The sequence below is a fragment of the Gymnoscopelus braueri genome (assembly GCF_963280865.1).
Source record: "Gymnoscopelus braueri genome assembly, chromosome: 3".
NCBI lineage: Eukaryota > Metazoa > Chordata > Actinopteri > Myctophiformes > Myctophidae > Gymnoscopelus > Gymnoscopelus braueri.
Window position 1 is genome coordinate 28556518 of NC_137612.1, and position 23643 is coordinate 28580160.

Here is a 23643-nt window from a genome sequence, read left to right on the forward strand (position 1 = left end):
AGTCTACCATAGGCGTGCCAGAAGGATGAGTCATGAAAGCCAAAGCATGGCTTCAACAGACGTCTGATTACACCCTCAGACTTTTGACATACCACTCCCTTTGTGGGCATGACACACTCGATAAGAGTCCTCGTCTACCTGTTTGCTTTCCTCACCTCTTTCACAACGGACAACCGCTTGTGTGACTCCGGCTGTGTTGCGGTGCCCATACAACCAAAGTTGGACATCAGCAGCCACAGACAACTGCCACATTCGCTCATCGTTTGCGTGAGTACCGACTCTTCCTCCTGCTCTCTGGCAGATAGGTTGGGACAGGGTGTCGGAAGGTGAACCTCCTACCCTAAACCTACTGCCATTCAAATTAACCCCTCTTCACTTTTTTTTTTACCCCTGCCCCCACCCTCCCCCCTTCACTCTGCTGCCCTCCATTCAGCTCCGTCCCCCTGGTCTCTCATTCCCCTCTGCTGATGGTAGAGTTAAGAAAGGCAGTTCCTGCCTGGCAGACAGTCTGTTCCCGCTCCTTCTGCTTTTATTCCCCCCTTCTCTGGGCTTGTGTATCTATCTGCTGGTTCTGACAGGTATGTTCCTCCCTGGGCTTGTTGGATATACGTACTGGTTCTGACAGGTAGGCTTAGGCTACGTCTCACAGGTGCGTTGTTGCTTCTACGGATGTGTTGTCTTTCTGGGTGCTACTGTGGAGTTTCGGTACGGCAGGGCTTGTTTGTCGCACTTCAGAAAGTAATTCTTTTGCTGTTATTTTGGTTTGCATGGCTTGAGAGATGAAGCCAACACCACTTACTGTATGTTGTTAATAGTTCGATGAACCGTGTTGTGTTGTTGAGATGGAGCTTTACCATTGTAACTTTACAGTTTTCCTTTCACACCTGTCGGGGTTTGGAGGTTTTTAGAACAGTGGATAAGTAGCTTCTTCTTACTGTTGACCGTTTATGCTGGTGCAATAATTTAACTTTTGTACATACATGTTAATACTTATTTAGCATCCTGTTAAATCTTCCGTTAGCAAACACATTATTTTGTTGCTTCAAGTGTGAGACATTTGTAGTCATAGCGAGTAAGTTACTTCATTTAGAGTCTTGTCGTTATGCTTGTGAAATTCTGCAGGAGAAACTAAACACTGCTTTGGTGAGTGATGCTAAAATAGACCCAGTGTTCAGTAATACAGCCTGTATGTGTGTGTGTGTGCTTCACTAAATCCCGACACTGTCATAAGTGTCACCTCCTTCCCACTGGTTAGAATTATTGAACTAGAAGATGTTTTCTTACCCTGTTTAATTCAGAATAATAAATAATTGTATATTAGAAGCCGTTTGCACGTGTATATAGCCTACAGACAGTAAAAATCTCAGTGTGAATTTAGCTCTGAAACTGTAAACAAACATGGACCCAAATGGACCCATGGGTACATTTTTTATACTCGCTAGAGTATAATTAACATAGGACTTCATTGTGTAATGTGTAGTAGTTGGTGGGTGTGACAGGCAGTCTTGTCTTTGAGAGGCATCAACAAAGACTCCTGGCAAACGGAGGTCAATGAGTAACCAAAGGACTGGTGCTGACATGAGTTACAACAACTGTGCTGCTCCTCCCATGCCGTTAGTGTTAGTCTGTGCTGCTGATCACAGAAGAAATAGATTTTAACACTGGAAAACCATTGCCTATAGGGCTCTCTCTGTCCTCCGGGTCCTGTGGTTGGAGGTCGTATGACATATTATAGTCATAACTTGTGTTTTCACTGTTGAACCCCCTGGGACGGTGCTCTTTTGTGGTCCTTAATTTTAATGTTGGGTGTGTGTGAAGCACTAGTAGCACAACACTAAGAGAAACTGTAATCATTTTGGTCTTGGTCGTGTATATAACAACACTGATCTTGATGATATACAGGCTGAGATATAAAACTGTGAGAAGTTTTGCAGCTCTGCTAGATGAGGCAATAATGCCTTCATGTTTCCAACCTGGTCTGTAGGGCTGGCTGGGCAATATGAACCTATATCAAGATATCATGATATAAGTTATCATTAAGGTATTTGGTCATAAATGCCACGATATTTGATTTTGTCCATATCACCCCTGCCCCACTGGGCAATGACGATGAGCGTTGATATGTTGGTTATTGGTTATTAGATGGTTAACCATCTTAACCATCTTGTACCTTGGTTATAAGATGACGATGGTTATTAGACCTGAGGCCGATACTACAAATGTCCTCTAAATCAATTGTTCTCAAACCTTTTTTTTTTAAATGTTTTTGACCGTGGACCCCCATTTGAAAATGCTTTCCTGGTTCTAATGGGTTAAGCAAACAACGTGATGGAACCGTTTCTATGTTTTGTGATCCTCTCTAGATGCTTTATTGGCGGACCTTGAGTCCACAACGTCCCACATCTCCAAGCAGCGGCCGCTGTTCCTGTCCGACGAATCGGCCTACTCTTTCCCCACCGGAGGTCAGGGCCACCAGGAGGACCTAGACTGCTCTCCGCCCCCAGTACCACCTCCGCCTTCTGACCAGGCCTTGAACGGACTCGAGGAAACACAGGTGAAAAAAACAAACATAGTGTACACGCCTTCATGGGCATATGGACCTGTGCAATAGTAGAGCACAAACCCATCTCTTTCCTTTGCATTTTTTTAATAGATTTTCTTCTACAATCTGTAGCAATATGCATATGAAAAATATTAGTTTCAAACGAAATAATAGTTTACGAAATAATATAATAGACAACGATACATTACATTATATGTCCTTAAACATAACCCACCTTTAACACAATGACTCACAAGAATAATTCAGTCAATAAGGATTCCAGGTGTAAACCTGGTATTATACTATCATAGGACCACAATGGAAACAAGACCCCTGGACTATCCTTTTAGCCTATATCAGGAGTCTGCAACCTTTTTGACATGAAGTGCCATGTTTTTATTTTTTTTATAGTCAGCGTGCTATCAACATACATTTAATTGACACCGAATCAAAATAAAATGGAACAGATTTTGATTGTCAACAACCTTTTTATTGTTTTCGTCTTTTGAAATATTTCAGGATGTAATGATCATTAGACTCAGTGCAATAACCGCACCTATCTCCCAGACTCCCTTCCCAGTCAGAGTTCAGAGTTTGAATGAGTGTAGAATTATTTGCAGGATGGGACTTAATTTAATTGACTACATTAAAAGAAAAAAATAAATCCTCTCTCTCAGACTTATGCCAGTGTGCCAGTGATTACCCTCCCCTGTGCCAATGTTGGCACCCGTGCCTAAGGCTGCCTACGCCTGGCTGACTGTACCTTGTGCTGTTTACATTTCTGTCTAATAAAGTATTCAATCAATCAATCAATCTAATATAATATCTTGTCCCATCAGTCTCTCAGCTGTGCTCAGATAAGTCCTTGGTCTCGGGACAGTAACAGTCCAACCCAACCCCTCAGTGAAGAAGACCACGTATACAGGTAGGACATTCCGAACATGGATTAGCAGCAACCCTAATTCTCTAAAAACGTAATGTTTCTGAGATTTGAGAAAAATGTAATTGATATTCACATGTTTTTGTAATTTTACTTTTGTTCTCATCAGTTAGCTTTTTAACACTGTTTGCTGTGGATCAGCTGTGAGTTACAGTACAAATACATTAACCTTTTTATGGGAATGCCAATATGGGACATGGAATGGATATAGAATTATGTTGAAATAAAGGTCAAGTTTTAGAAATTGTGTAGTACTGTATAACATAGAGAGTATGTTAATACAATTTATTACACAGCTTGGTTGAACGCTTGATTCTGATTGGTCAATCACTGAATTCAGCTGTGTATTATTTCTTGATAATGAACTCTATAACAGACCGCTGTCTAATCAAAGACTCAGAGCACCTGCTCAATCTGCGCTGCTTGATTCTGTGCCTTATCCAACATGACAGCCATGAAAACAAACACACAATGTCATTTACAACTAAACATTGCTCTCAACAAAAAAAAACTGAAAACAAGTGAGAAATAGACGATGCAGTAAGCGAAAATGTATTCTATTTGATCCACTACACTTCCTTGTTTTACGAGGCGACATTGTTACGCTGGACGGACGGCCAGCGCAACACTTATGGAATACTTTCATTGCCGTAAGCAAGGAAATACTTCGTTTTATTGTTACTTTTGGGTCAATTTATTTCTTTATTTATTAAGTAGCCGTGTAATAAGCGGTGATTAGGAACCTCCGTTACGCGGCGGTGCCTAATCACCCTGTCGGGATTTATTTCTCAATAATGACGGCGACCCGTCAATTATCCCTTGCATAACTACAGTAGTATTATATAGTAATATAACTACGGTAGTACATCTGCAGTGAGTTGCAGGTGGGTCTCCCTACTCTTCCAATGAGACATATAGACCCTGGTGTCGGGTAAGACTAATTGATGAAGTAGTGTTGCCTGAAGGTCATAAGCGCAATATCTCTAAGCCAGGGATACTTTATAGACGGAGCGGTAGAAGTTTGGTTCCCTAACACAGGGGAGACATTGACTACAATCTGGTAACTGGTTTGAATTAACGTTGATAATAAGGATTACTTCTCTGTGCTGTTTCTGATAGTTTCCCCAACAAGCAGAAGAGCAGTGAGGCAACGGCCGCTGCCATGAGCTCACCTCTGGGCAGCAACTTGTCTGAGCTGGACCTCCTGCTGCTGGAGCTCAATGCCGTCCAGCACAGCACCCCTAGCTTTCCCATAGAAGGTACGTTACAGCATTGGTTCTCAAAGTGGGGTCTGGGGACCCCCAGGGGTCCTTGGAGGAGGGGGGGTACAAGGGGGTCCCCAGCAAAATGTGTTAATAAAGCGTCACAATCATTTTAACCCCTTTTTTCCATATTGTATACTTTGGTTATTAACACATTAACCGCCAAGAACGTAGTCCTACGGTCCGTTAAATCCAACTGTTAAGCGCCGAGACCGTAGCCCTACGGGCTGCGGTCTTTTCGCGCATGCGCGGTCCGGGTGCACTTTCGGAATTTTTTTGATCCACTTCCGTTTCCGGTTTGATGACCGGAAATAGAATTATTTGGGATCCGGTTTTGACGATCACGCCCGCTCCCATTCTACAGACGAAACTGAAACTCAATTCTCTTCCTGTAGTTTTTTCTCCTCGCATTTCACTGTTTAACGTAATCCGCTCTAACTACAACATGGATACCCCGTTTGACACGCGATCTTCACTGGGAGATACAGGGAGATCTCGCGGATGTAAACAGACCGTGTAGAGCTCAATCTTAAGGATTTTAACAAGATCTATGGCGACATGAAAAAAACAAAAAAACAACAAAAACACCTTGGCACTGGTGAGTACATTATGAGATTAACCTCTGGCGGTCGATGTGTTAACAAATAGCAGATGTACAAGCTCATACACCACGCTATGAGATTGTGGAGCTGCTGTTTTTGAAAAATCTTGAAAATTTGTACAAATCTTTGAATATATATATATATATTTCAAGCGAACATTTGTAACTCAAATCTTTGCTTCTGGGGGTCCCTGGATCAAAATGGGCGTCCACAGCCAAATGCATATCATTTTGGGGGTCCTTGACATGAAAAAGTTTGAGAACCACTGTATTACAGTATCTGCTTACAAACGTACATGATGTTTCCTGGTGTTTATATATATATATATAGACGTATCTGTCTGCACCTTGTGTTTTGTTGCTGTCGGACAGAAACCTTGCATCTCCACATTTCAACTTTTTATGAACGTTTTTTCTTAACTTTTTGATTCTTCATTCACTGTTTTACAAACAAAAATTCTCGAGTCAAAGACATCACAGACTGGGTAAACGATAGAAATAAAGTCATTTCTTGGGAGAAGTATTATTTTAACAAGAGCTTGTGACTAAATAATAACTACATTGAATCAGATTTCGTCTCTGTCTGGTGGAAACCTCCTACTAAAAAATGGCAAAGAATAGCCGGTCTATAAGCTCAAAATGTGTCGCTTCGTGGCGCATTCCGAGCTCGTGGATTTGCTGCTTTTGCGTGACGCTGTAGTATGATCAAGTAGGGCATTAATTTACGACAACAAACAAAAGGTTAGAATATGGAGGAAAGGGGTTTCTGCCCGACGGCAAACGATTTGCTGAAAAGCAATGGTTTTGGACATGCAAGGTTTCCGCCCAAATGAGAGGATTAGCAGATTGTCTCCTGTAGTTCTGCTGTTAGACACCGGGTGCAGTTTGAGTCACGCAACTACTGTAATGCAGTGGTTCTCAACCTTTTCAGGCCGGGACCCCCCAAAACAATTATATTTTAACAGGGGACACCTCCACCCTGACAATCACTTTTGTGCTTGTCAGGGTGGAGGGAGTTGTGTAGGAGTTGAGGCATTACATTTTGTTTGACTCGGTTCCACAGATAAATATTATGAAAATAACAGATCTACAAGTTCACAACGCCTCACGTTGCGATGCGTTGTGCACTTGTAGATAGTCTATTTTCAAAATTTGTACCTCTTTCTTATATTACAGTATATTTGCCAATTTGGCCAATGTTTGACCAGTTTTTATAGTATAGTTTGTTGATTACTTTTGATGCAGTAATGGTCTTTTTTTGGTATTAAAAAGGTCTTAAAAGTCATTTAAATTGATACTTCATTGTCATCTGGGGGGACCCCCCAAAAATCATGTGGGGGTCCCGACCCACAGGTTGAGAGAACCACTGCTTTAATGCTCGAGCACTAATCCATGTATGTGATCTTTTGTGTCATAGAGGAGGCTGCTCCGCCACTGCCTCCAAGCACAACCAGCCACTACGTCAACGAGAATGGAGTCTCTCCGCCGGGCACGGCCCCTCCGCCCGTTATGGAGAAGCCCAAGCGTAACGCCGCAGGCAGAGCGATCGAGGATGTCCGACCCAGCGTCAAGAGCCTCCTAGACGAGCTCGAGAGTTCCGTGCCCTCGCCCGGTAGAAGGTAGAAGCCAGCATGCATTAGAGGCTATTTTATGTAGTGTCGTTAACCCATTAACACCTGAGGTCGATTCTACAAAATGTCTTCTAGATCCTAACAGTTTTCTGAAACATGTTGCTATAATATAATCAGTGATCTCAAAATATTGAGTTCCAGGGACCCCCCCAGAAGCAAAGATTTGAGTTACAAATTTTCTTTTTAAAAATAAATATATATATATATATATATATATATTCAAAGATTTGCACAAATGTTCATGATTTTTCAAAAATAGGAGATCTACAAGCTATGAGCTTGTATATCTGCTATTTTTGAATAGCCAAAGTATAAAATAATGGTTAAAGTGGTTGCTTTTCTGGTCTTCATGGGTTAATTTAACCCATTCAGACCTGGCAAGCCTATACATTCTCATACCCTTTAATCCAGGAAAGCATTTGTGCAATTTTAGATGTTCCTATGTATAGAGCAACATGCTTTTGTTATACATTTTTTTGAATAAAAAAGTTTTTCAGAAAACGTATGTTAAGAGATTTTGAAGGCGTTTTAAAAAATCGACCTCAGGTCTAAATGGGTTAAAGGTGGGGGGGTCTACCTGTCCCTCCAGCTCTTTAAGTAAACATAAAATAACTTCAGGTGAGGATACCAATTTTATCCAATCAGGAGAGAGAACTCAGACAGGATACAGGCTAAACAAGGGAAACTGGTAGTGATGATAGAAAATGAGCAGACAAAATTAGAACTGGAACACTATAACATTGTAGCTGATGAATTTCTGTCCCACCTGAAAATGTATTTCTTGTTTTCTAAGGAGCTGTAGAGATGGACAGGCCCCTGTTACTGAACAAACAATCTATAGCAATGATTACCATCAGAATATAGAGCTTTAACTTTTTAACAAAAACGTTTTGTTTTAACCCAAAAATATCTCTGAGTTACAAATGGATATTAAAGGAACCCTGAGGACTGACCAAGTTTTGTTTGTTTGTAGCCCCACACCTTTAGTGGTGTCAGATGAACTAGATGCACAAGAGGAAACACCAGCACAACAGCAAGCCAGAATGTCTGCCTCCTCTGCCACACGAGAGCTGGATGAGCTAATGGCCTCCCTGTCTGATTTTAAAGTCCAGAGCAATGTGAGTATGGCTCAGAAGAGGGTACATGTATTGGAGCGAACTAAGGCATACATGCAGGATCAGGTTTCTCAAATTGAAAGTGGAATGTCAAATTCTAGTGTACATTGTTGATTACTTGGCATGTATGAGTGAATAGCCACGGCTGTCACTCTTTTAGATAAGAATTCCAGTATCACCTTTTTTCGAAGTATACCGTTTTTCCTTTTCTTTATGTGCACTAGTGGAGAGAATGTGGGAGAATGAGAATATTAAGTTACTGAGGCAGCACACAGTTGTTTCATCAAACAGGTCCTAGGTCTTTATTTAATATTACTTTTTAAATATGCCGGATGAGGAGCTTGTCTCGATGTGCATACTGTATATGGAACAAATTTACTTTCCACTCTCTTCCGACTCAATCTGTTTGTTCTTTTCTTCTTTTCTACCATTGTGTATGTCTCCATGTGTATTTTGTGGTCATTTCACCCGTTATCCAGTCTGGCTCTCAATGGTCGGTGAATATGGAAACAGCTGACCCCTTACTGGTGACTGAAGCTGATTCTGCTGAGACAGTGGTGACAGCTGTACCTATTAACCCTCATATAGTGGATGCTCCCCTGCCCTGCAGTGACAACAGCCCCTCCTATAGCCCTCTCCCACTAGAACTTCATATAGATGAAGACGGTTCTGTACTCTGCTCAGCCCCAGCTTCTTCTACTGCTACCGCCGTGCCGGTGACGGCATCCAAGACCCCTCAGGATTCTGAGATCCAACACAATGACAGTGGTGATAATGTCCTTACTGTGACCTCTAGTGCGGAGAGCCTCAGTGTCTCCGGCCCGCTAAAGCCCCCCGATCAAACTAGAACCAAGAGCCCTACTCATGTAGCAATCACTAAAACCGTGGCTATTAAAAGCTCAAGTCCACTTACTGTTGCCAGGGACCTCAGTCCAGTTACTGTCCCTAAGAGTAATAGTCCTGTTACTGTTTGTAAAAGTCCAAGCCCTGTTCATGTTACAAGTCCTAGTCCAGTGGACATGAAGTGCTCCAGCCCTTCTCCACCTTCAAAGAGTCCATTAACAGTCCCCAAGGCTGCTAGCCCAGTTCCTAGGAGTGCTAGTCCGGTGACAGTTCCTAGGCTTTCTAGTCCTGTTCCAAAGAGTGCTAGTCCAATTCCTAGGAGCGCTAGTCCGGTGACAGTCCCTAGGCTTTCTAGCCCTGTTCCAAAGAGTGCTAGTCCCGTTCCGAGGAGTGCTAGTCCGGTGACCGTTCCTAGGCTTTCTAGTCCTGTTCCAAAGAGTGCTAGTCCACTAACACTTCCTAGGATATCTAGTCCTGTAACAATCCCCAAAAGTGCTAGTCCGATGACGGTTCCCAGGAGTCCAGAAACTGTGCCAAAATGTGCTAGCCTGGTGACAGTTCCCAGGATTTCTAGTCCATTAACTGTCTCAAAGTGTGCTAGTCCAGTGACGGTCCCAAGGAGAGAAAGTCCAACTGTTATCAGAAGAACATATACAGTTCCAGCCAATACCAATCCCACATCATCACCAGTTTCACAGACCACTCTACCACCAAGTAGCCAGTCCCCTGTTCCTAAAGAAAACCAGGCAGACGAGATTCTGGGTTTAAGCTGGCCATGCCGAGAACCTTTACTGGACGATGCCTTGGACAAACTCTTGGCCTTTAACACATCACAAGTGGAGGGGGCAGGAGAGCACTCCATGGAGAGCCAGCCTCCTTCTTCACTGTCCATGTATGGAGGATCCTCTGTATATGGAGATGAGGACAGAACTTGGGAGGAGGAGGAAGGGATTTATCCTAGCCTTAGCCGAGATGGGACACTGACACCCATGACTGAGTGCAGCTGGATGGACGACTGTCCGACTCCCTCTACCTGCCCCGGGACGCCAGATGTAATCATGGACCTACCAACGCAGCAGCCGTCTGCTGTGGAGCGACTATCTGCATCTGGCCAAGTAGGAGGCGCATCTAGGGTCTCCCAAAATAAGCTACTGGCACAGGATTGGAAGCATTCCTGGCCCCATTTGGTTTTTCCATTATTAGACCTGTTGCAAAACATTTAATCCGCTGTTGACACCAACAGTGTAGTAAACACTAATAAGTGTGACGCAGATTCATTAGTTAATTATCCGGATATTAATTGCATTTTAAACTAAAAAGACAGTAGAGTGCTTTTTTCAACATCTGCCATGTCCACCTAAGATTATTCATGTTGGCCTTAACCAAAGGTCAGGACCCAAAAGTTAATAATCTCGTCAGGGCAGCTAACTGATCATTCCCACCAAGTTTAATGAAAAAGTGCCCATCCGTTCTAGATTTTTTACTTGACCTTGATTGTGACCTTTACTATTGACCTTTTTGACCCAAAAGTTAATAATCTCTTCGGAGCAGCCTAATGATTATTCCCAACAAGTTCTCCGAAGATTTGTCGATCCATTCTCAAGACAGACAATCACATCCAATGGGGCCGAAACAATAACCCTCAATAACAATTATTACGGGGTTTCAAGATTGATCAATGTTATGTCAGAGGACATGCTTATTTTGGGAGGTCAGATGCTACAAATACACAAGGAGCTGTAAAAACGTTCAAATGGACAAAGCATCTTCTATGCTTGAGGTGTGGTGCATGAAGTGTGCCTTTTCCCCATTGCTTAGTGACTATAAAAAGCTTGAGGCAGAATGATATGTTAGTAGAGAAGCTATAAGGCTATCATGACTGATTTTAAAAGCTTTGCTGAAAGATGTCTGCACGTCTCTACTTGCATAAGGTGTCTGTGTTATTCATCAGGGCTTGGCTTTTCATTTTTATGCAACAGACGGATGATGTAAACAGTATGTTCATTGCTCACCACAGTGACATACTACAGCCTTATAACAATGTGATTCTCCACTCTCTGCTGCCTTTAGCATGAGCAGCTAAGAGATATGAACGCCTCAGTTTTTGTTGTGAATACATGTTGCCTTGATTTCAATTATCCAGCATGCCTTGCTATAGATACTAGCGAATGGATTTGGAATGGGAGTAGGCTTCTGTGACAATAATAGTGGATAAGGGAACTTTTCCCAAACCTAGTGCATTTTGACAAACATGCTCAGCAGCCAGAACTTGCAGTGACAGGGATCCTGTGATGGGCTTGTCCTGCCTGTGCTTGCAACCCAACATGCACATCAGTGTGAATGACGCATCCCCGGCACCCACGACTCCTTATCGTCCGCTCTCCAGCTTAAGTCAGTTATCCGCCGCACCAAGGAGACCTCTAATGTGCACCCGATGTTCCGGGATGGACTGTTACGACGCAAAATGGGGCCCATCATCGTCAACAAGACCAACTCGCAGGACCGTCTCGTCGAGGAACTTCAGAAGAAACTGGGCATCCCTGGGCGTGTGGTGGAGCGCCGGCGCAAGCAGCAGCCAGACGATTGGCTGACGGAAGGGGTAATCGTCATGTCCAACCCACAGCGAACGCGGGAGGAGTGGGTCCCTCCATCTGTGGATAAGGTAGAGATTTGAGACACGGCAGGAGCAATCGGTCACTCGGGGACAACATCATATCTGCTTTTGATAGTTTCATTCAAGTTTGTTTGATCCGATGCTAAATACATTTGGACTTTGGTCAGATGATTTAATAGCAGTCTTTTATTAAGTTGGTTGATCATGTAATTTAGTTGTATAAGTTTCTTATATCACTGGCGGTTAGTTTAACCTGTTCAGGTAATGGTGCCTGTTCTCCTATTCAACATATCCTTCATTCCTAGTCGTCTTAATGCTGACTCCTGTGCTTGTTTCTCTTCTCTTGCGTCTCGTCTTTCTGCTGTCTGTTTCCTTGTGTTTCTCCCAGATCATCATCCCCCCTGAATCACCTGTTCCGCAGAGAAAAGTCCTCCCCCCTCCACAGTCTCCCCCAGCACCCAAAAAACCTCCCCCAGTGAAGGAGACACCCCCTCCTCTTCCCCCTCCACCTCCAACCCCACCTCCTCCTCGAGAACCCACCCCACCTCCCCCGAAGGAGCCAACTCCTCCTCCCCGCGAGCCTACTCCACCCCCTAAGGAACCCACTCCTCCCCCTGTTCAGCCCCCCCCATCACCCAGCCCCCCTCCCAAGCCTGTCACACCGCCTCCCCCACCCAAGGTTTTTGTGTCGGTGGGCTGTCAGACTGAGTACGACCCCATCTTTCCACCGATACAGGCATGGACCGAAATCTCTCTTTCTCATTTTCTCTGTCACTCTTCCCTCACTGTCTACCTCATACTGTCCTGCCTTTGCTTTTCATTTCACCACCTTGTGTCAAACTCTGATGCTGTCCAACTGTTGTCTTTCTGTTTTAGAGTATAAGAACTTTAAAAATGGTCCTGTGCTGGTCAATGAGTGTGTTTAGTGCTCATTTAGCTCTGATCTAAGCATTCGAGTTTCGAGTTGCATTTTGAGTGTGCCGGAGCCTGTCTGACGACTGGTTCTATTTGCAGCTGCTGATCTCCAGTCATGCTACACGGTAGCGGTGGGTCTCATTTAGGCTTTGTGTGAAGCCCATTCTGTCCAGGTTACGAGCGTGGCTGACATTTCTGGCTGGAGACTGAGCTGCTCTCCATTTTCTGAGCCTGAGGTCTGGCGGCGCCACAGGCCGGTGTTTTCAGATCAGGGCAGCAGTAGAGAGTTGAAAGGCTTGGATGAAAGGATAAGGGGGAACAGGGAGTGCCTCCTATTTCCCCAGCCATACTAACTATCCTGCCATGTGAAGGAATGGGAGGCTTGTAGCACAACCGAAACCTAATCTGGTACATGACAGAGCAGTTACCATCACTGTTTTTACACCTCCTCCAGGTCTTCCGTCAACAGGGCCCACTTGCTTGTGGACACATTTGTCTCTGTGAAAGGGAAATGTCAAATCTGTTTCTAACAAAAAATAATAAAACAGATTAACTAAAGACGGTGGATGCCTATGGAGCAGACATTGCCATGTTATATAGATTAAAGATCAGGTTAGACGCTGGACCATTTTACTGTCTTGTGTGTGTGTGTGTGTGTGTGTGTGTGTGTGTACATATACTTAAGTGTGTGAGAATATATGGACCATAGAGATGCTATTTTTTCCCTCAGTGGAATGTGACGGGGTCATGTAGCTCCAATAACCATACCATCTGAGACGTCCTGCACCACTTTACCCAATGTTTACCACACACACACATACTCCATACTACAGATCGTGATGTTAGAAAGCAATCATCAGAGACATGGAGACCAAAATGGGTTTGATCATTTTCGTCTTCGGTGTGTTGTCATGTAAACAGTGTCGGAATGATCACAGCCCGTTTTCTCCACCCGCCATGATCATCAGTAACAAAACCATTTTGGTCTTCCGCCTCCATCAGATCCAGTCCCAGGGGAAGACGTCACCAACTGGCCCCCCAAAACCAGCCAACAAACTAGACAACATGCTGGGAAGCCTGCAATCTGACCTCAATAGACTGGGAGTCCAGACTGTGGCCAAGGGTGTGTGTGGGGCCTGCAAGAAGCCCATCGTGGGCCAGGTGAGTGACATACAGTCATGTATACATGTAACGTTTTTGTGCAGTTAAGCTTAATTCAACACCATAGATTTAAAAAGTACTCTAGATAGTTTTGTCCTAGCTTATGCTAGTGCAAAAGGATATGGTGAATGAATATGCACTTTAGGCTTATAGTCTGCATGTATTTGCTGATAGTTCAGGCCCCCCAGTCTATGAATAATTTTGCTTTAATGTGATTGCCTACCAAACAGTGCAAGCTTATATAATATGCATAATAGGGCTTCCTGCATTTAATTAATGTATGCTTGTGGCAACTGGCAAATGTATGAATGTGAAATCTTAAAGATGACACATGTGAGATTTTGATGTGTCAGTCAAATAGTGCCTGTCTAAAGACACACAAGACGAGAAAGACACACATATTGTGATAATGACCATCGGTACTAATGCTCTATAGCCCTTGTCACTGTAAGCTGCTCCCTAATAGCTTATCTCTAGTATATGCATGCTGAATTCTAAGAATGGGTCATGTATGGCAATCAAATTATATTTAAGAAAACACTAATTAAACCAAGTGAAAGCACAAAGTAGCTCATTGGGTCTGTTGCAATGAAACTTTCCCCCTGAAACTGAATTCCACTGGCATTAACTTGGAAAGTACTTGGAACTTTGTCACATCACATGATAACAGGTGGAATAGAGTGGGTGAAATTATGATGTATGTGTGCAAACTCTCAGCATTGCAGTTAAAGGGAGAGTTAGAATAGGGAGGAAGAGGCTAGAGAGGCAAGGAACACATAACACGCATGTCAAATAACAGGAAGCACAGTGACATCAAATATAAAAGTCTAATATACATACATTAAGATAAAAAAAAGAAAAAATAGCAATGAATAGATGGCACTACGGAAGGCAGAAACGCCTCTCATGCATTATGGAAAACATATCCAGCATACAAACATAGCAGCAGGTACCTGTATATAAAATGGCAGTTTCATGCGTGTGGTTTAACAAATAAATTAATGAATACAAATAAAAACAAAAGGTATAAAATCACATGAAATTGCAGCAGGTATAAAATCACGGTTTCATGTGCATGGTTAAAGTGTCATGGTTTATATTTACATGGCACCTTTCTTGTCTTTCCACCAAGTCAAAGCCACATTCACCCATTCGCACACGCAACGGCACATATACACATTACATGCCATTGCGGTACACATTCACACAGTGGTGGTGGAGTCAGTCAAACATGCAAGGTACCAACCTGTTCATTGGGAGAAGTTACAATTTGAGTGTAGTACTGAAGTACTCTTCAGCACTGGCACACCAAATCCGATTTTTGGCCTATCCAGATTGGATTTATCAAGACTGAACAGCAAAAAAAAAACACATGGAAACTGATTTTTGCTAATCAGATTTGAATCACATTCCTTAGTCTTGTTCAGACTACATAAAGCCAGTCCGACTTCAATCTGGATAGGAAATCAGATTTGGGCTTGATTCGGGCTGCCAGCCTGAACAAGACCTTAGACACGCAGCCAGGAGGAGCTAGAAACCTTCCCATTCCAAGATGGCCGCTCTACCTCATGAAACCTGAGGACGGATTTCTATTGCGTTTCCCTAACTACAGATGGGTAAAAACATGACAGGCTAGTAAGCAACGCAGCCACAGCTAATAAAACGGACTTGTTCCTAGTTTTAGGTGTGCCAATGTGCAAGCATTGACGATATTGTCAATTACTGACGATGCCTGCTCATTGGCACACCTAAATCTAACACACCCATTATTATTAGTTTTACCAGCTGGAGCTGTGTTGCTTATATTGCTTATATCGCAGTGTAGTACAAGGTCAGCCTGCCATGTTTCTAACCTTCTGTAGTTTTAAACCTGTACAGGAAAACAAACTACAAAATGGGCTTTTAACATCATGGAAGATGCCGTGCTGTGATGCCATCACTTTGCCTCTTGGGCGTTTCAAACTGAGTTGTCTTGTTTTTTCCTGCACATTTAAACCACTTCAGGCCTGGTTTATACAGAATATGAAGGTGTTGTGTGACAAAAATGGCCGATCTACAAGCTCACAATGTGTTGCAGCTCACAACGTGAGCTTGTCGATTCGCATTTTTTTGAGCATGTAGATCTGCATTTTTTTTTTTACCTAGATAATGACTTGGCCAAAATATAGATGTCAGGTCTCAAGTGGTTAACCTAATGACCTGTGTGTCCCTGTTGCCAGGTGGTAACTGCCATGGGAAGGACATGGCACCCTGAGCACTTTGTGTGCACCCACTGCCAGGAGGAGATAGGCTCCAAGAACTTCTTTGAGCGAGATGGACAACCATACTGTGAGAAAGATTATCACAACCTGTTCTCCCCACGATGCCATTACTGCAATGGACCTATACTGGATGTTAGTAACACACACGCACACGCACACGCACACACACAGTCAGAGATGTGTAATGCATGCACCATAGAGGAAATGGATGATGTGGTTTATTTATTCATAAGCCTAATGGAATAATGGCTACCTGGAAAAATCTGTACGGTCAACTAAGACTGTATCTGTTCTAGTCATATGCTCTCACACACACACACACACACACACACACACACACACACACACACACACACACACACACACACACACACACACACACACACACACACACACACACACACACACACACACACACACACACACACAGAGTGAGTGCTGGGGGCATTGGAGGGGAAGTAGCTTTTGTCCACATGGACCCTTAGGCTTAATTTATACTTGGTTGCACGACCATGGCATGTCGCTCAAAAAGATTGTATTTTATTGTGTTTAGACAAGCAACATGTACACACACACACACACACACACACACACACACACACACACACACACACACACACACACACACACACACACACACACACACACACACACACACACAGGGGAAGTGAAGCAGACTGTGGACTTTGGCCTGCCTGGGGAAAGGCCAACATGAGTCACTGCCTTCTCACTCGTCCCTGTCCTATAGTGACACACACACACACACACACACACACACACACACACACACACACACACACACACACACACACACACACACACACACACACACACACACACACACACACACACACACACTCACTCTCTCTGTATCTCTCTCTCTCTGTCAGTTTCCTTTAAAAAAATATATATATATTTCAAAAATAAAAAGAATACCTAAACAAAACTGCAAATCTACAAGCTCACAACTCAGCGTTGTGAGCTTGTAGATTGGCTATTTTTCAAATAGGGCATAAGTGGTTAATGCATATTGTAATTTTGTATCTTTTAGGTATTGAGCTGAAAAGTGTGGGAACTTCTGCTCTATAGTCCATATAGCATGTACAGTACATGTATGTGTGTTTACAGTTGAAGCTGCTAGGAAATACTATCAGGACTGGAAAACATGAGCTAACACTCCTTGCATTCCAGCCCCTCCCACTCTGCCTGTCCTTGCGCTCTCTTTAAAACTCTGCTGCCCTCTGCTGGCATTTGTGGACAAAAGATGTACTCCAAGTTTAATCAAATCTGTTCACTTGCCCTGCTGGCTGTGGGGTATAGGTTCCTTCCATTATATTAAATAGGACACCTCTTCTAACTGTTTCTGGATGTTATGGATTGCAGCTGTCATGCAAAATTGAGATGGATGGATAGATACTATAGATGATCTCATCGATCAATAGATCATGATCGACTGACTGATCGATCAATCTTCATTGATCCTGAGGGAAATTCAGATTAGCAGAAGAGAGCCAGTGTGTTGTCAACTGTTAACGAGTGTCTAATCATAGACTCCTGTCAATGTTTTGTGTAACAGAAAGTGGTGACTGCACTGGACAGGACCTGGCATCCAGAGCACTTCTTCTGTGCCCAGTGTGGAGCGTTCTTTGGACCAGAAGGTACCTAATACTTCTGAAGCAACATATTCATCATCCCAAACCATGCTTACATAATTCATATCTGTGTATTGGTAAAACTACAATTGATTTGGACACGTGATTGAACTGAGATGAGGCCCTTTAACAAACTAGCACCCTGTGTGTGGGAATTCCACAGCCTCTCTTCCACAACTGCCTTGTGCTGAAGAGATGGGAGATGTATATAGTAGATAACCGAGTGAGTTGCAGGGTTGAATTATATGTTGTTTTTAAAAGTGCAGTAAGTGACATTCTGTTGTTAAAATAAGTGTTAAATGGTACTATTGTATATTCCCAAAGTACTGGAACACTTGGGGCGGCCATAGCTGAGTGGTTAGTGAGCCCGCCTAGGGAGCCAGAGGCCCTGGTTGCCCCAGGTACGATTCCAGGCCACGCCAGCATATGTGTCGATGAAATAAAATTTGTCCCTGAGCAAGACTCTTAACCCCTAATTGCTCACAGGCCCTCATTGGAAACAAGCCCGCAAGGACTTTCATGAACGTCCTGTTAAAAGGAATTATCCTTATCCTTATGAAATTGAAGCTGATAAATGGGTACTCTCTCCTGATTGGATGAAACTGGCAATTAATCTGAAAATGTATTTCCTGTTTATTAAGGAGCTGGAGAGACGGGGAGAACCCTATTACTGAACAAACACCAGCAATGATTACTATCAGAATATAGAGCTTTAACCTAAAAATATAATTGAAAGTGATTTGTTTTAAAACCATGTAAAGAGTCGGCGCATGTCTTTCCTCTGCAGGTTTCCATGAGAAGGATGGAAAGGCGTTCTGCAGAAAGGACTATTTTGACATGTTTGCCCCTAAATGTGGTGGCTGTGCTCGTGCCATCCTGGAGAACTACATCTCAGCTCTCAATTCCCTTTGGCATCCTGAGTGCTTTGTTTGCAGGGTGAGTGGCTTCATGTGTCTACCTACCATCTATAACAGCGATTCAAAACCTGTGGGTCTTGAGGGTTTTGTTAGTGGGCCCCCAAATCATTGGCAAAAAAATACGATTCGAATCTTAATTTAACATTAATATGAAAAAGTAATGTTCAAAACAATGTCTGATCTTTTTTTCTTTAAAACCTTGAAGAATGTGTAATCGTTGTGATAGCGATAAATAGGTACTATATAATATAAGTGTACTGCGTTGGTTCCACTTATGCAAGCCGGAACACGATCGATTGAATGATCGTTAAAATATACACGCTCTGAGAATGCACTGACCCCGGCTGCCGTTAAGTGGTCAGATGGGTGGGCCGCGAATGCTTTTGAGACTTTAAAGTTGGGCCCCTGATCCAGAAAAGGTTGTGAACCACTGATCTGATAGTTCATCTTTTTAAGTTCTACTATATAATTATAGTCTAGTATGACTATAATCATAATGTCATACAGCATTAGGTTTTAGACGTTCTCGCGTTAGACCTGAATGGGCCATCTTGTGTTTTTTTGCAGGAGTGCTTCATCCCGTTTGTCAACGGCAGCTTCTTTGAGCACGAGGGCCAGCCGTACTGCGAGGCCCACTACCATGAGCGCCGTGGCTCACTCTGCTCTGGCTGTCAGAAGCCTATCACAGGCCGCTGCATCACAGCCATGGGCAAGAAGTTCCACCCGGAGCACTTTGTCTGTGCTTTCTGCCTCAAACAGCTCAACAAGGGCACCTTCAAGGAGCAGAACGACAAGCCCTACTGCCAGGGCTGCTTCATTAAACTCTTCAGTTAGAGTGTGTGTGTACGTGTGTGTGTGTGTGTGTGTGTGTGTGTGTACATGTGTTCGTATGGATGTCAAAGCCTCCATACATTCATCTATATTCGTATGTACACTGTGTAGCATGTAGGGGGGTGTGTGATTGGGGTAGTGTTTTGGACAGAAGACCACATGGAGTGGTGGATCAGATCTGATGAAACTAAAGTCCCAGACACTGACTCTTTGCTACTGAAGGGACTTAGCTGCCTGTCCAATCTTTCAGGGCAGAGATTTTTTACAGAGCCCAAAGAGATTTTTGATATGCTAAATAATTTCTTTATGTGAAGCAAAAAAATAAGAATCTAATCCCCCTATGTGTTTTTTGTGTGCGTGTGTGAGTGAGAGAGAGAGAGCGAATGAGTAGTGTTTTAGTCTTGCTCAGAGCCATGGTTTGTAAATTGTGTTCTTTCCCCCCTTATCCCAGGGCCAGACCCTGCATCATGTGACCAGCCTAGGTCAAGGGTGATTATAACGGTTTGAGACAGCTGCGTGTCACAGTCAGTTGCATGGACCACAAAGCGTTTACATTGAATTCTAAAACATCTAAGGCAGTGTTGAGTAGTGTTTGGCCTGCGAGTGTTGGAATAATCTACTATACAGATGTATTTTTCTAGTTTCAAAACTTATTGAGGTGCCATTGCTAATATACGCATAAAGACCCATTTGGGTGCACACACACAAATGCAGGAGATTAAATCTGGTTTATTTTGTTAGTCTTTCCTCTCTATTTTTCCTTGGTTATTTACAGTAAAGCTCAAACTCATGAAGATCTCTCACTCAGACTTCCAAAAGTGCATTTTACAACTTTGTGTGCTCAAAATATCAGGTCCTGTTTTTCTAAGCTTTTCCTATGGAAACAAAACCAGATACATTCTCAATTTTCACTAGTTACCGTATCAGAAATACAAATGTTGCTGTTTGCATCAGTGGTACAGTAAAGAGGGACTGGTGCTTTTGTGAACAATGTTTCAACTAAACCACATCTGATTCTCTTGCAATAATCCTCAAACTGTTCACCAGTCAAGATTTATACTGCTGACATCTCATAAGGGAGGTATAAAGCATGCAACTTAACTCACATGCTCAACACTTTTCATCCCTGTAATAACTTCTTCTTTACTGCTGCCTTGATTTATGTTGTTTGCCTACATAAGAAGATTCAATATTATGTAAAAAATTAAGGGTCTGATAAAGGGTATGTCGATAATAAATGTGTATATATATACACTATGTAGATAAATATAATGGTTATACATGTTTAACATTTGGTGTAGTTTGTTTTTAAACAAGCCAAAATGCTGGCCTGGAGTGATTTCCTGGCTCCAGCTTAAAAGTAAAGATTTGGGATACTACTGCACCTGTCCACATGTATACCAGTCTTTTCCTAAGTCTTATAAATCATTAAGAATCAACAAGACTTCAAACTTTTGGTCACGTATGTTATTTGACTATCGTGAAATATATTGGGCTTATTTCACAGCCTCATTGCCTCTAGTTGAGTCGAGGGTTAAAACGTGCTTTATGATCAAATGCATTATTCGATTTGCAGTGTGCTTGATTGGAAGCAGGTTACATGTATTTTATCTGGAGCGATCCCTATCTGGGATTTTGTCACACTTGCTGCCAGTTGCTATAACAATCAGAATATGAATTTATATAACTGTTATATGCTAGACTGTGACAGAACTGTGTTTTGTCACCGTTTAGGTCAATGTTTTGAGCTCGTTAAGCTCATTGATATGCAAAGAGCTGGCTCTATGGGCATATAAACAAACTGTCTGACCTTTATATACCATACATACACATGCACCAGCTTGGAATGCAAGTGTCTGAAAACAAAACATTTAGCCCTCAATATTTTTTATCATGATCGATGAACCCTGATCCTACTGTGAAATGTTTCCTGCATCCCAGATCAGTGGCCAGTATCACTGACAGCTGGATGTTTCTATTGGCTGGTCAGGAATCAGATTGCAAGGATATACAGTAAGGCCAGGACTGAGCTTTTATCATAAGATGTCATTGCTCATTTCACCATACACTATTTTACTATTTTGTCTTTGTAACGTTGCATCTGAAACATGGCGTGATATTTTGTCCATAGTTTGTTCATTTTATCCTTTTCAGTGACACCTTTAATCACGTATTGGCTTGTGGGGTTGAGCTAATCCACAGTGTACCTTTTTAGTTATTTCAGTTCCTGTCTTAGTGTCTTTACTTAAAATATGTGTGCGTGTGCCAAATTCCTATGTCAATGCAATGTTGTCTTATACACTGTGGAATCTTCAGTCATTCGTGTGGTTAAGCCTTTAAAGTTTGACTGCCAGGGAAGATATAACCTGCTGTGGTGCATCTTGTGCTGATTTCCAAATTGTCTCCCCGGAGAATATTACAAGTTTAAATCTTAACAAAATATTTCATTCTAGCCAAACAATTATACTGCACCAAGCCATTCACAGGTGCATCTACATTCTATACTTGATCAAGGGCTACAGGTGCGTTTTGGGGGTGTTAGGAACACTTGGAATTCAACCGTTGCACCTATACTTCAACTGTGTTTAACCCTGCAACTAAATGTGGATTGTAATTTGATTTGTGCTTATTTTATTTATGGTCTTGTAGTATTTTTCTTTACAAATATTGCTTTTTCTGTTCCGTTATGGAAAATCAAAGCCTCTGACTTTCAGTGAATCTCCCTCTGTAAATGGAGGCATATTCTTGTGATCATTCACCCTTTAAATTTTCTCAAGTGCCATGATTTTAAGCCTGTGTGGATCCTGTTTACTGATTTAATGACTGCTGAAAATAAAATTATTTCTGGCATCACTGGCATTATTTTTTTCTCTTACCCGTTTCTTATGTCCTATGAATTCAAATCAGAGACAAATGCTGTTTGTGAAATGTGTGTACAGTAAAATTATATAAAGACATCTTAAAAGTTCTGGTTTTCACCAGCCCCCCCATCCCAAAATGTGTATGTTGGAGAGCACAATCGTCATCGTGGACCCAACCATTCTGCCTGGACACCTCGGCTGCTGGCATTACGTGATTACAGTGCAATTCAAAAGGGGCTCCATAGTGCCAACGCTGTCAAGAAACGGCTGAAAAGCTCATGTGGTAGAAATGTTCAAAGAATTTTAAAACTAGAAAAAATATCAAACCAACCAGCTCGTAGAGCAGCTAATTTTGATTCCATATATCTATATATAAATCATTGTCACAAATACATTATCATCACAATAGTTATTTGGTTAAACATTTTGATGTTTGATTTTGTCCTTATCACCTGGCCCTAGTGGACCATACCATTGGTCTGGCATACAGTATTTAGCTTATCGACTGTTTCACTGTATACTTGGCATTATCGCTGACCATTTTCCAGATGTTTCCCATTCATTTCAGTACGATATTAAAATCAAACTTCAACTGAAACTTGAGTAAAGCAATTAAACACAAACTTTTATTGCATCATTTGTCAAGGTTACAAAAATAGAGGCCTGGTAAATAAATTATGGTTTAAATCCCTGACGACAGGCAAAAAAGAAAATAAATCAAGGTGGGGGACGGCATACTGTAAATAGACTTGAACTATAGGGACTGACCTGACTCTTTTTTTTCCTTTTACATTTTTTTAAATCTTTTGAAATAAAAAGAAAATATAGGCAACAAAAAAAGGGGATATTTACTCGCAAACCCATAAAAATGGGTCCCGACCCATTGTTTGGGCACCAGTGGAGTAGTCCATGGGCAAGAGCAACAGAGTGGGTGAGAAGGCTCTAAGCATTCATTCAAAGATGGGGAAGAAGTGCTGTTGGCCTGGTTATGATAGCCTGGTAAACCCTCCCTCCGGAAATCTCAATTCCATTTCATTTCAGGAGTGAGTCTGGCCTGATCCGCCTGTCTGCAATATTGGCTGTGCTGGAGTTGGGCGGGAGTAATACCGTTGACTGACAACCCCTTCAGCCAATGATAATTTTTCCCCTTCAGCCAATCAGCAGTTCACCAGTCTTAATGTGACGCGACGGGACTTTTGAGACAGCCATACCCAAAATGGGTTGCCTTTTTCGGGTACAATGGTGTCACTGCCCGCCCCTACCGGTTCTCTAATTATTTTTTTTTAAATAGGCTTTGTCATGATTAATTGACCACATATATGAAGTTAAACAACTACATTCTATCCAAACGATATCTTATAAGTAAATTCCATGCCTCAAAATAGAAGTTAGAGAGCTTTTTGAAGTAAAAAAATAGCGGAGAAAACTGCCCACAGAAAAAGATGGCTGCCGTTCGTGTTTTGGGCTCACTCGAACTCGCCACCTGATTGGCCAACG

At 42.5% G+C, this 23643-nt stretch overlaps 1 protein-coding gene across 2 annotated transcripts in view; it reads left to right on the forward strand.

Moving 5' to 3' along the window:
* Window positions 1-22135, forward strand: part of LOC308082763 (paxillin-like) — a 45459-nt gene extending 23324 nt beyond the window's left edge. Inside the window, exons 2-11 of one of the 2 annotated variants that reach the window (XM_080424764.1) lie at window positions 2364-2554; window positions 3382-3467; window positions 4602-4741; window positions 6763-6964; window positions 7950-8094; window positions 13466-13624; window positions 15844-16017; window positions 17462-17543; window positions 18325-18473; window positions 19022-22135. In XM_080424764.1, the coding sequence (XP_080280890.1) occupies window positions 2364-2554; window positions 3382-3467; window positions 4602-4741; window positions 6763-6964; window positions 7950-8094; window positions 13466-13624; window positions 15844-16017; window positions 17462-17543; window positions 18325-18473; window positions 19022-19288 (1595 nt within the window). In that variant the 3' untranslated portion in view covers window positions 19289-22135. Of the gene's footprint in view, window positions 1-2363; window positions 2555-3381; window positions 3468-4601; window positions 4742-6762; window positions 6965-7947; window positions 8095-8570; window positions 10050-11320; window positions 11597-11936; window positions 13434-13465; window positions 13625-15843; window positions 16018-17461; window positions 17544-18324; window positions 18474-19021 lie in introns of those variants that run through there. The other variant, XM_080424763.1, reaches the window with a different exon arrangement.
* The last annotated feature ends 1508 nt before the right edge of the window (window positions 22136-23643 follow it).